The sequence below is a fragment of the Mobula hypostoma genome, chromosome 15 (genome assembly GCF_963921235.1).
Source record: "Mobula hypostoma chromosome 15, sMobHyp1.1, whole genome shotgun sequence".
Taxonomy (NCBI): Eukaryota; Metazoa; Chordata; class Chondrichthyes; order Myliobatiformes; family Myliobatidae; genus Mobula; species Mobula hypostoma.
The window spans coordinates 68,561,149-68,574,734 of record NC_086111.1 but is presented as its reverse complement, the minus strand read 5'-3'; the positions used below and the strand labels follow the sequence as shown (position 1 = coordinate 68,574,734).

The window sequence follows — 13,586 nt, the reverse complement described above, 5'->3', positions numbered from 1 at the left end:
GCAACCCACAGACTATTCATAGGCCAATTTACAATGACTAGTACAACTTCAGACTGCGTGGGAGGAAATCGGAGTACCCAGAGGAAACCCATGCACACACGGAAGAACGTACAAACTTTCGTACAGTGGACGCTGGAAACAAACCCCAAACTCCGTCATCGTGATCTGTATTAACGTTGCGCTAACCGCCCCGCTACCATGGCATGGTTCGGGTTAATTGCACGGTGGTGTGGTGGTTGGGGGTGAAACAGTAGTGAAGCAGTTAATGTAACGCTATTACGTGCCAGTGACCTGGGTTAAATTTCGCTGCTGCCCGCTGACTGTAAGGAGTCTGGAAGTTCTCCCCTTGACTATGTGGATTTCCTCCAGATAGTCTGTTTTTTCTCCCCCCATATTCCAAAGATATATGGTTTAGAGTTAGTATATAGTGGGCATTCTATGTTGACACCATAAGCACGGCAAAACTTGCAGGCTTCCCCAGTACATCCTTGGCTGTTGACACAAGTGATGCATTTCACTGGGTTTTCAGAGGCATCGATGTACATGTGACAAATAAAGCAAATCTAATCCTTGTCATGGTTTAAAATATTTGCATCTATAACGTGAGACATCCCACAGTACAGCCAATAACATGTTTGGAAGTGTAGCCACCTTCATAAGATGGAGATGCAGCAAGCTAATTCTGCATAGCGAGGGCCTGATTACCTGCCCCAGCCTTGGTGCTGTTGACTGAGAGAGAAATACAGGCCAGGACTCCACATTGCCGTGCAATCTGTTAGATCCACCTGATCAGGCAGACGGGACATGGTTTTACAGAACTGGATTATGCTAAAGGCTGACTGGCACGTTCCAGAATGGCGAGGCTGGTGCGTGGAACGTTAGTGTGGAGCTCAGCTGTGGTGTGTTTAACTTGCTCTGTCCCTGGATGCAGTGCTGAATCTAGATTTTCTCTGTAAGGTTGATGAGAGGAGGGAAGGAGGATTTTCTAAGTGCCCCATTGATGTTACACCAGCCAAAGCTATCACCTCCAAAGTGGCTCCATTCACCTGACCTTCAGCAATGAAGTGTGATTTTTATTAAATTAATGTGAATATTTTCCATCTGGAAACCCTCCAACTTGATGGCATTAACGTTACTTTCTCTAAACATAATTTCTTCAATAATTTCTCCTTCTTCTCTCCCTTTTCCCTTTATTCTGTTGAAGAGTCTTAGCATGAAGCATCAGCTGCATATTCCCCTCCGTAGATGCTAACTGACCTGATGAGTTCCTCCAGCAGTTTACATGTGATGCTCTGGACTTCCAGCATTGGCAGAATCTCTTGTGTTCCTTTATCCATTCCCCATTCTGGTTCCCCTCAAACTCCCTTCCCTTCTCTTCTCTTCACCTACCCATCACCTCCAGCTGGTGCTCCTCTTCTTTCCTTTTCTCCCATGGTCCACTGTCCCATCAGATTCCTTCCTCTCCAGCCCTTTACCTTTCCTACCCATCTGGCTTCACCTATCACCTACTAGCTATCATCCTTCCCCTCCTCCCACCTCTTTGTTCTGGCATCTGCTCCCTTCCTTTCCGGTCCTGAAGAAGGGTCTTGGCCCAAAACATCGACTGTTTATTCCTTTCCATAGATGCTGCCTGACCTGCTGAGTTCCTTCAGCATTTTCCGTGTGTTGCTTTGCATTTCTAGTGTCTGCAGGATTTCTCGTGTTTATCAGTTTAGGAGAGCTTTAGGCTGAAGTTCTAAAGATACCTGATTCAGTCACAGTTTTTGACACTGGTTGGGAACTATTCCTTCATGTATACAAAATTATTGGGGGCATAGGTAGGGTTAATGTAATCAGGCTTCCCCACACCCCCTCCCCCGAGGTTGGGTAAGTCAAGAAGTAGAGGTCACAGTTGAGAGTGAAAAGTGAAATATTTAAGGGAGTGATGATGGGGAACATCTTCACAGAGAAGGTCGTGCGAGTATGGAATGAGCTGCCAGTGGATGCAGGTTTGATTGTAACATTTATGAGATATTTGGATAAGTACGTGGATGGGAGGGGTATGGAAGTCTATGGTCCAGGTACGGACTGATGGAATGAGGGCAGAACAGATAGTCCAAATGGCCTGTTTTTATGTTGTATTGCTCTGTGAATCGACGGTCTGTAAACTGACTCCATGTAAAAACTTGACTTGGTGAACTGACCTGTGGTCCTGGTAGTCCTGGTGCTCCTGGTAGACCCACTGTTCCATCTCTTCCTGGAAGTCCTGGTAAACCCTTAAGTAAAAAAAACATTGAAAGAATACTCTTGCAACAAGTCTCATGATAAAATAACTGGATAACTAAGGTTAGAGTTGCAGAGTCAGAGATGGAAACAGACCCTACGGTATGCTGACCATCATGGACATTACCCCTGCATCAATACCGTTTTCTAAATTTGCCCTACATTCCCATCAATCTCCCTGGATTCTACCGCACATTTTCACACTTAGAACAATATGCAGTGGTCAATTAACCTTCCAATTTGCATTTGGAGTGTTGTAAGTAGCTGTACATGCCATGCATAAGGAATGGTGTGCTGTCATTGGAGAGGGTCCAAATGAGGTTTATGAGACCAATCCCTAGAATGAAAGGGTTAATGTACGAGAAGCATTTGATGGCTCTGGGCATGTACTCACGGGGTTTCGGAAGAATAGACGTGGACGTGTAGAGGATATCTCCAAGAGTGAGAGAGTCTAGGACCAGAGGACAGGCAGACAAATGCTGGAGTTTGCAACAGTACTGTAGCAATCAAGGCATAGCTTCATAGAGCCAGGTGACAACTGATCAGGGTTCAATTCGTGCTGCTGCCTGTAAGGACTTTGTACACTCTCCCTGTGACTGCATGGCCTTCCTCCTGGTGCTCTGGTTTCCTCCCACTCCAAAGACTCACAGTTAGGGTTAGGATTAGTGAGTTGCCAGTGTATTATGTTGGTGCTGTAGGCGTGGAGACACTCACAAGCTGCCCTCAGCACATCAGCAGATGGTGTTGGTAGTTGATGCAGGTGATGCATTGCACTGTATGAAACGCTTCAATGCACAGGTGACAAATAGAGCTAGTCTGTCTTTCTTTAGAAGTTTAAAATCAGTCATCAGAGGTCACATGTTTAATAGATAGCTGGCAGATAAGGAGAATTATATTTTTGCACGGTAAATTGTGCGATATGAAATCAACTTCTGAGAGATGCAAATTTCTTATCAACTTTCAAATGGAATATATTGTACTCAGTGTCAGTAAGTCCAAGGAATTGATTATGGACTTCAGGAAGGGGAAGTCGAAGGAACACACACCTGTCCTTATCAAGGGGTGAGCAGTTTCAAGTTCCTGGGTGTAAACACCTGCAAAGATCTATCCTGGACCCAATATATTGAGCCAAACAACTCACACTCAAAGTTTTAGGAACATCTTATTTCCCTCTGTCATCAAATTTCTGAATGGACAATTACCCCATGTATACTACCTTGATTTTTCTGTTCTCTTTTTGTTATATATATTGGATACTTTATTAGGTACACCTGTACATCTGCTCATTAATACAAATATCTAATCAGCTAATCATGTGGCAACAACTCAATGCATAAAAGCATGGGACATGATCAAGAGGTTCAGTTGTTGGTCAGACCAAACATCAGAATGGGGAAGAAATGTGATTTAAGTAACTTTGACCATGGAATGATTGCTGGTGCCAGACAGGGTGGTTTGAGTATCTCAGAAGCTGCTGATACCTGGGATTTTCACGTATAACAGTCTATAGAGTTTACAGAGAATGGTATGAGAAACCAAAAACATCCAATGTGTGGCAGTTTTTGTGGGCAAAAATGCCTTGTTGAGAGAGGTCAGATGAAAATGACCACTAGTTCAAGCTAACAGCAAAATAACAGATTTCGCAATATTGTATCATTTCTTAGTGCATGCATTACTAAATGACAATAAAAGAGGACTGCGTGTCCTCATAGTCTAATCTAATATATGTCAGAGATAATAAAGTTGATTCTGGTTCTGATTCTAAGTGGCATGTGCAGAAGGGGATCATTCAGGAATTGGGACAAGGGATCCCTCCTTTTGCACCTACTGAGGTGGGAGCTGAATATGTTCAACATTAGATTTGTACTTCTGTTGTCAGCAAGGGTCTACAGACGTAACTGTAATTAACCCTACTTCTTGGTAAATCTCTAATGGGACTTTAATTACTTTTCCACTGTAAAAGCACTGGTATTTTTGAAGACAACATGAGAAATAAAGTCGTGGTAGTCTAGCTATTGGTGAAGGTAAGTTGCAGGGTTTCTCATGTGCATGGTTGTCATACCCTCTCTCCTGATGGTCCCTGTGAGCCAGGTGGTCCAACTTCACCTCGCAAGCCAGGTTGCCCTGTGATACCAACTGGTCCTTGTTGTCCTGGAGGTCCTGGAGGACCTGGGGTCCCAGTGTCTCCCTGAAAAGAGCAAGAGAACTTGTTATTCACTTTCAGAGACACAGGGGATTCTGCAGATGTTGGAAGTCTTGAGCAACACACACACAACATGCTGGAGGAATTCAGCAGGTCAGGAGGGGAACACATAAAACTTTGACTGTTTATTTCCCTCTATAGGTGCTATCTGACCTGCTGAGTTTCTCCAGAATACGTTGTGTGTGTTGTTTCACTTTGAGTGTTGTTTTAAGGTTCACATTCAAATTCGGATCACATCTACATCGAATGATGCAGTGAAGTCTGCTGTTAACAACCTGCACATTCTAAGGACATGCTGGGGGAGCTCGCAAGTGTTCCCACACATTCTGGCATGAATATCGCTTGTCCATCATGTCATAGGACAATACAAGCAGCAACAACTACAAAACGGCAGCAAAACAAGCCTCGCTCCTTCCTATCACTCACCCACCTACCAACACACAGTCCTCCAACCCCAGCACAGGCCTCCTGGCCCCCAGCTTCCAGTGGACTTGCAGACTCACAGACCCAGGGCTGTAGCCAATAGGGCTCATCTTAGACCATAAGACCATAAGATATAGAAGCAGAAGTAGGCCATTCGGCCCATCGAGTCTGCTCCGCCATTCAATCATCGGCTGATCTAATTCTTCCACTCATCCCCATTCCCCTGCTTTCACCCTATACCCTTTGATGCCCTGGCTAATCAATAACCTATCTATCTCTGCCTTAAATACACCCAATGACTTGGCCTCCACAACAGCTCGTGGCAACTAATTCCACAGATTTACCACCCTCTGACTAAAGTAATTTCTCTGCATCTCAGTTCTAAATGGGCGTACTTCAATCCTGAAGTCCTGTCCTCTTGTCCTAGACTCCCCTACCATGGGAAATAACTTTGCCATATCTAATCTGTTCAGGCCTTTTAACATTTGGAATGTTTCTATGAGATCCCCACCTCCTCCCCCTCCATTCTCCTGAACTCCAGAGAATAAAGCCCAAGAGCTGCCTGACGTTATGGTAGCTCTTTCATTCCTGGAATCATTCTTGTGAATCTTCTCTGAACCCTCTCCAATGTCAGTATATCCTTTCTAAAATAAGGAGCCCAGAACTGCACACAATACTCCAAGTGTGGTCTCACGAGTGCCTTATAGAGCCTCAATATCACATCCCTGCTCTTACATTCTATACTATATGCAATATTGAATGCCAACATTGCATTTGCCTTCTTCACAACCGACTCAACCTTGAGTTTAATCTTTAGGGTATCCTACATAAGGACTCCCAAGTCTCTTTGCATCTCTGCATTTTGAATTCTCTCCCCATCTAAATAATAGTCTGCCCGTTTATTTCTTCCACCAAAGTGCATGACCATACACTTTCCAACATTGTCTTTCATTTGCCACTTATTTGCCCATTCTGGACTTCTGATAGACCATCTAGATTTGATCTTTGGTATTGACTCCAGAACTTGCTGATGACAATGAATGATGTCCCTGGATGAGAATCTGAACTTCAGGCTTCAAAATCCAGACTCGCCAAAGTCAGGACCCTGGGGCTTCGAACTCTGGACTCTCTGACATTTGTGGCTAGAAATGGTTTGACACTTCAGCCGATCCTATCTTCCTGGACTACTCTCCAACCTGACACTCAATAGCAGCAGATGGGGGTTATGATACCAGGCAGATGGTAAGGGTGGCACCATCAAGACATGCAGGACTATGTGGCAGCAGTCTGGGTTGGTCATAGCACCAGTCTGAAAGATGTTGGGGAAGGAAAAGGGCCACAAATGCCTTTCAAATAAATCTTCAAATAATCTTCAAATGCCCTTCAAATAAATTTTTTTTTTAAATTTTATTTTTATTTGGATAAGGAATTCACAAGTATCATGTACTTTTTCCACACATAACCTTTTCCATTTTTTTATATGTATAAAACTATAATTATTTATACATTCTTAAGTACACATTGAGATGATATAAAAGGAAATTAGACACTTAAATAGATAATTATGTACAGTGGTAATTCTAATCTATTAGGCTAAGTAATGGTATTAGTTGTTAAGAAACATAGTAACAATAGTTTCCATACATCTCTTCTGGACCATTTCCTCTGGTCCAAAATGTTGTATGTAAGCCTATGTAACAACCATTGTAGGTGTTTATATCCTAACTTGTTCATGCTTGCTCCTGCCCCCAGACATAATTATCCAATCCCTATGTACTCATTTACTTAATTTTATCATTTTTTATCCCTTTCCCAAATCTTTCCCTTTACTTGTATTAATCCTCTATTTTCCAAAAGAAAACAAAAAACAGTAAACATTTAGACTAGGGGTGCTTACGTTAGCAATATTACTGTGTTGATGAGAAGAGCAGTATAAATCACTAGGAGAGTCATCTGAAGTCTGCTCACATTGGGGTTATATATTCAATCTATTTATTCCAGATTTGATAAAATTTTTCTTTTTGAATTCTCAGAGAGTAAGTCAACTTTTCCATTTTAAATATTTCCAAGATAATTTCGTGCCAATCTTCTAATGTAGGTAGTATTGGATTTAGCCACTTTCTAGTGATTGATTTCTTACTTGCCGCTAAGAGGGCCTGCAGCAACTTTATATCTTCCTTCTGTTCAAGAAACAATACATGCCCCGAATAGAGCGTCTCAAAGTTCAGAGGTATCTGGGACCTAAGTACCTTAACTAATGTTCTATGAATACTTTCCCAATATATACTTAATTTAGGGCAATCCCAGAAAATATGAAAATGATTTGCCACCTTGGAGCCGCATCTTCTCCAACACGTCACGTTTGTATCTCTATATTTTTCCTGATATGGGGTCTTGAAGTATCTTATAATATTTTTCCCACAATGTTCTCTCCAAGACAAAGAATTAGTCGAGGACCACTGAAAGCTGCCTATTTTCCCCCAAGCCTCCTCTGAAAGTACCAACCCCGCTTCTTTCTCCCACTTCTCTTTAATATACAATGTGTTTACATTTTTAGTATGGGAGAGTGCATTATATATTCGAGAAACTGATTTACTAGGTATTGAACTGCAAGCCGAATTCAGGATCTTGAAAAATTCTAATTCTACTGTTGATAGGTCTGTATATCTACAACTCTGGTTAACATAGTTTCGTACTTGAAGGTACCTAAAAAGGTCATTGTGTTCTAGGCCATGTTTGTCCTGCAGGATTTAGAAACTTTGTAATACTCTTTTATCTATACATGAGAGGTAGGTTGTAAGATCTTTCTTTATCCATAAGTCAAATCTTTTATGTCCTCTGTTGGGAAGGAATTCGGTATCATATGCACACCATCTGAAGAGTTTTAACATGTTATTAATTCCACACGAATTAATCACCTTCTGCCATAGTTTTAATGTAAGATTTATCCAACTGTTATTAAATTTTTCCAACTGGGCCATCAATCCTTTGTCAGCTATTGAGGCCTGAAGAGGAAAACTGTCAACTAATCCAAATTCTATTTTCTTCCATCTAGCCTTATATTCCCTATTACACCAATATAACAGAGGGGTTATCTGTGAGGCATAAAAATAATTTCTCAGGCAAGGAAGAACCATACCTCCTCCTTCCTTCCCTAACTGTAAGGTGTTATATCGAATTCTAGGTTTCTTTCCTTGCCAAATGAAGCGGGAAATCCATTTGTCCCATTCCCTGAATTGAATCCACCTCCACAGGTAAAGTACGGAAAAGATACAGTAACCGAGGAAGAATATTCATTTTTATAGTATTTATCCTTGAATTTAAACTTAAAAAGGGGATAAGATTCCATCTATGCATATCTGCTTTTATCGCTGAGATTAATGGCCCATAATTTACCTGTGACAGCGTTGAAAGATCCTTCGGCAGGGTTATTCCTAAATATTTTAATGATTTAGCTTCCCACTTAAGGTCGTATGTATCCTGCAATTTTTTGGATGGTGTATAATTTAGGGACATAACCTGCGTTTTCTTTACATTTATTTTATAACCTGATATTTTCCCGAAGTCATCCAACAGTGTAAACAATCCTTTAAATGATTTTTCTGGTTCACTCAGATAGACCAAAACATCATCTGTGAATAACGCCACTTTCTGTTCAATCCCTGCCACCTTGATACCTTTTACGATTTCGCTCTGTCTTATTAGTTGGGGAAGTGGTTTAATATATAGCACAAAAAGGAGAGGAGAAATTGGGCATCCCTGTCTAGTGCCTCTCTCTAAGATGAAGGAGTCAGAGAGGTCCCCATTTATCTTAATTCGGGCTGTAGGGCTGTCATATAGAGTCTGAATTACTTTAATAAACTTTTCTTGAAAGCCGAATCTTCCTAACACTCTGTATAGGAATGCCCAACTAACTGAATCAAAAGCTTTCTCAGCGTCCAATCCTACTACCATTGTCTCTGTCTCGTTCTTATTAACCTGTTCTAATATGTGCAGAGTTCTCCTTATGTTGTCCTGTGTTTGTCTTTGTTGAATAAATCCAGTCTGGTCTAAATGGATTAGGCCAGGTAAAAGCTTTTCCAATCTGCGCGCTAATTTAGATGTAAATAGTTTGTAATCTAAATTAAGAACACTAATTGGCCGATAATTGCCACATTCTAGTTTATCTTTACCCTCTTTAGGAATAACTGAAATAATCGCTTCTCTCCAGGAAGGTGGAGTTTCTCCTCGCTGCAAGATCCAGTTAAAGGTGTTAAGTAGTAATGGGGCTAACTGTGTCTTCAGGGACTTGTACCACTCTGAGGTAAACCCATCAGAACCCGGGGACTTTCCAGCCTTTAATCTAGAGATGGCCACGTTCAGTTCTTTGGCAGTTACTGGTTCTAATAAACTTTCATTTTGTAAATCTGTAAATTCAGGTAGATCTAAAAAATTCAATACACTGTCTATATAGGGCTCATTGGGGGCCCGGGGTTGGGAGTACAGCTCTCGATAATATGTTTCAAAACTCTCTTGAATTTTCCCTATTGTACTCTCCACAAGCTTTGTCTTTGGATTCTTTATTTTATGAATTGTATTGTCTGCTTGTTATTTTTGTAATTTATATGCTAATAATCTAGCTGATTTACCTCCTACATCATAATTCTTTTGTCTCAGGTAAAGAAAATTTCTTCGAGTTTCCAATGTATAAATATCGTCAATTTCACTTTGCAATTTCCTAATTTCCTGTTTTAGATTTGAATTACTTTTGTTGCTATCTACAACTTGAAGTTGTTTTAATTTTCCTTGAAGGTCTGCTAATTTTTGTGCATTGATTTTTTTCATGTGAGTGGTAATGGAAATAATTTTCCCTCTCAGTACAGCTTTCAATGTATCCCATAAGATCACTGGTGATGTTTCTCCCGTGTCATTAAGACCATAAGACCATAAGACCATAGACAAAGGAGCAGAAGTAGGCCATTCGGCCCATCGAGTCTGCTCCGCCATTTTATCATGAGCTGATCCATTTTATCCTATTTAGTCCCACTGCTCTGCCTTCTCACCATAACCTTTGATGCCCTGGCTACTCAGATACCTATCAATCTCTGCCTTAAATACACCCAATGACTTGACCTCCACTGCTGCCCGTGGCAACAAATTCCATAGATTCACCACCCTCTGACTAAAACAATTTTTTCGCATTTCTGTTCTGAAAGGGCGTCCTTCAATCCTGAAGTCATGCCCTCTCGTACTAGACTCCCCCATCATGGGAAACAACTTTGCCACATAAGGTCTAGATACTCTTTGATTTCTCCCCTTAATCTCTGCATTATTTTTGGGTTATTGAGTATATGTGAGTTTAGCCGCCTTAGTGTTTTCCTCATTTTCCTTTCCAATATTAGAGACATAGAGACTGGGCTATGATCTGACAGATCAATTGTTGCAATATTACAGTTTTTTATCCTGAGTCTATCTGTATTAAAGATAAAGAAATAGTCTATCCTTGAATAGGCTGAATGAGGGAAAGAGTAATGTGTATAATAGAACCATAGGACTATAGAACCATAGAAACTACAGCACAGAAACAGGCCCTTTGGCCCTTCTTGGCTGTGCGAACCATTTTCTGCCTAGTCCCACTGACCTGCACACGGACCATATCCCTCCATACACCTCCCATCCATGTATCTGTCCAATTTATTCTTAAATGTTAAAAAAGAACCCGCATTTACCACCTGGTCTGGCAGCTCATTCCATACTCCCACCACTCTCTGTGTGAAGAAGTCCCCCCTAATGTTCCCTTTAAACTTTTCCCCCCTCACCCTTAACCCATGTCCTCTGGTTTTTTTCTCCCCTTGCCTCAGTGGAAAAAGCCTGCTTGCATTCACTCTATCTATACCCATCATAATTTTATATACCTCTATCAAATCTCCTCGCATTCTTCTACGCTCCAGGGAATAAAGTCCTAACCTATTCAACCTTTCTCTGTAACTGAGTTTCTCAAGTCCTGGCAACATCCTTGTAAACCTTCTCTGCACTCTTTCAACCTTGTTTATATCCTTCCTGTAATTTGGTGACCAAAACTGAACACAATACTCCAGATTCGGCCTCACCAATGCCTTATACAACCTCATCATAACATTCTAGCTCTTATACTCAATACTTCGATTAATAAAGGCCAATGTACCAAAAGCTCTCTTTACGACCCTATCTATCTGTGACGACACTTTTTAGGGAATTTTGTATCTGTATTCCCAGATCCCTCTGTTCCACTGCACTCCTCAGTGCCTTACCATTAACCCTGTATGTTCTACGTTGGTTTGTCCTTCCAACGTGCAATACCTCACACTTGTCAGTATTAAACTCCATCTGCCATTTTTCAGCCCATTTTTCCAGCTGGTCCAAGTCTCTCTGCAGGCTCTGAAAACCTTCCTCACTGTCTACTACATCTCCAATCTTTGTATCATCAGCAAACTTGCTGATCCAATTTACTCATTATCATCCAGATCATTGATCTAGATGACAAATAACAATGGACCCAGCACTGATCCCTGTGGCACACCACTAGTCACAGGCCTCCACTCGGAGAAGCAATTCTCTACCACCACTCTCTGGCTTCTTCCATCGAGCCAATGTCTAATCCAATTTACCACCTCTCCATGTATACCTAGCGACTGAATTTTCCTAACTAATCTCCCATGCGGGACCTTGTCAAAGGCTTTACTAGTGGGGTGTAATTCCCTCCACACATCTATAATTCCCAACTCCTCCATCAATAAATTCATTTTCCGAGTCAGAGGTTTATTCTGAGTAACTAGTCTTGAAGGATCTAATACAGGATTTAATCTAATATTAAAATCCGCTCCACAAATTACTACCCCTTGAGAACTGACCATTAGGTCAAAAATGTGTCTATAAAATGACCATTCACAACCTGGAGGAGCATAAACATTCAGCAATGTTATTTCTGTACCTTCTATTCTTCCTGTAATTTTTACAAACCGTCCATCTTTGTCTTTAGTCTCTGAAATATGTTCATAATTAAGAATACTTGATATTAAAGTAGCTACCCCTCTTTTGTGACTCAATTTATATGATGAATAAAATACATGCTTAAAGCCCATTCTTTTTAATTTTCCATGTTCAGATTGGCTCATATGTGTTTCCTGGAGGAAAGCTATTTGTGCCCTCTCTTTTTTCAATTTAGACATAATCTTATTTCTTTTAATTGGATTCAAAACCCCATTAACATTATAGGAAATTATTTTTACCAATTCAGTTTGCATTTTTCTCTAGTAGAAAAAAACTCTCCTTTTCTAACCAACCAGTAAGCAATCCCTTCTCAACAGTAAACCAAGACATATAACCACACCCTAGACATTTTTGAACGTATAACATTTGAAAATTTTTCCCGACTTCCCACAGTGAGGCCTGAGCACCGACCCGCCTCAGTTCAGAGGGATAACCTCTATCTTCACCCTGTGTTAGAGGGCCCTCAGCAGTTTGAATAATCATAGAGAATTTTCTCCTATTTATGTCTCGACCATATTGCTATCTTTCAAGTTATTCCGTCTAGTTTATTTTCAGATACCAGCTTCCATTTTACCTTTAAGTCCGAATTGCTCTTTTCAATCATTTCTCTTAACTAGTCTGTATTCTCTGTACATTCGCGTCTGAATATTTGCAGCTTTTCCTTGTAGTTTGACACTCTGGTTCGAGTGGAGCGTCCTCGCTCCACTGACTGCCACGACTTCTGCCGAATCCTCTCCAGTAGCGACTCTGGTTGGGTGATAACTTTAATAGGTAGTCCCCGGTCCGCCAGGTCCAACGTTGCCTCCTCCACCGTAGCGTAAGTTTTTGTCCCTTCGTCGTAAAAGACTCTCAGCCGAGCTGGATACTGGGTCTGAAATCTGATGTTGTTTTCCTTCAGGACCCTCCGTGTTTCTGCATATTCCTTCCGTCTGGCAAGAATCCCCGGTGCGTAGTCGTGGTCTAAACTGCTTTTACAGTTGCTCCACATGAAACCTTTCTTTTGCCACGCCCATTTAAGCACCTCTTCCTTCGTTCTGTAACTGAGAAATCTGACCAGAATCGATCTTGGCTGGGTGCCTGCCGGAGGCTGTGGTGCCAACGCGCGGTGAGCCCTTTCTATCTGTAGGTCTTTTGCGGCCGGTATATCAAGGCTCTCTCTAAGCAGCTTCTCCACGAAGGGAATCATCAACCCGGGTTTACCTTCACTTCCTTTGGGAACTCCGTAGATCCTCACATTTTCCCTTCTTGAGCGGCTTTCTTGGTCTATTAACTTCCACTGGAGCTGGTCTTGCAGCTTTAGCATTTCTGCTATCACTTCCTCTGCGTTTTGTAGCTTCTCTTCAATTCCAACAATCCTCGCTTTGGCTTCATCTATCCACGAGTTAGTTTTTACTATTTCTCCTTTAATATCCTCCAGCTGTTTGTTGTTATCTTGTCAGAACTCGCGAATCTCTCCGAGAATCAAAGACAGAGTCACCGATTCCCCCTCATTATCTCTGTCCTGGCTTGCCGTGGGGGAGCTAGGCCCGTCGCCTTGCTGCGTCTCTTTGTGTTTATCAGCCTTCTGAGCGGACTTCTTAATCTTGTTCTTAGACATCATCCTTGCCCCTTTTATTAATATAGTTATGCAATATTAAGTATTTGTCTAAATTTGATTTTGGGGCAGTTTACCTTCTTTTTGTCGAGAGAC

At 41.4% G+C, this 13,586-nt stretch overlaps 1 protein-coding gene across 1 annotated transcript in view; it reads right to left on the bottom strand.

Annotated features, from left to right (window-relative positions):
• The window catches only part of col7a1 (collagen, type VII, alpha 1), a 366,380-nt gene that overhangs the window by 39,244 nt on the left and 313,550 nt on the right, over positions 1-13,586 (bottom strand). Inside the window, exons 100-101 of the mRNA XM_063068334.1 lie at positions 4,325-4,450; positions 2,184-2,255 (exon numbers count right to left, since the gene is read on the bottom strand). Of these exons, the coding sequence (XP_062924404.1) occupies positions 2,184-2,255; positions 4,325-4,450 (198 nt within the window). The remainder of the gene's footprint in view (positions 1-2,183; positions 2,256-4,324; positions 4,451-13,586) is intronic.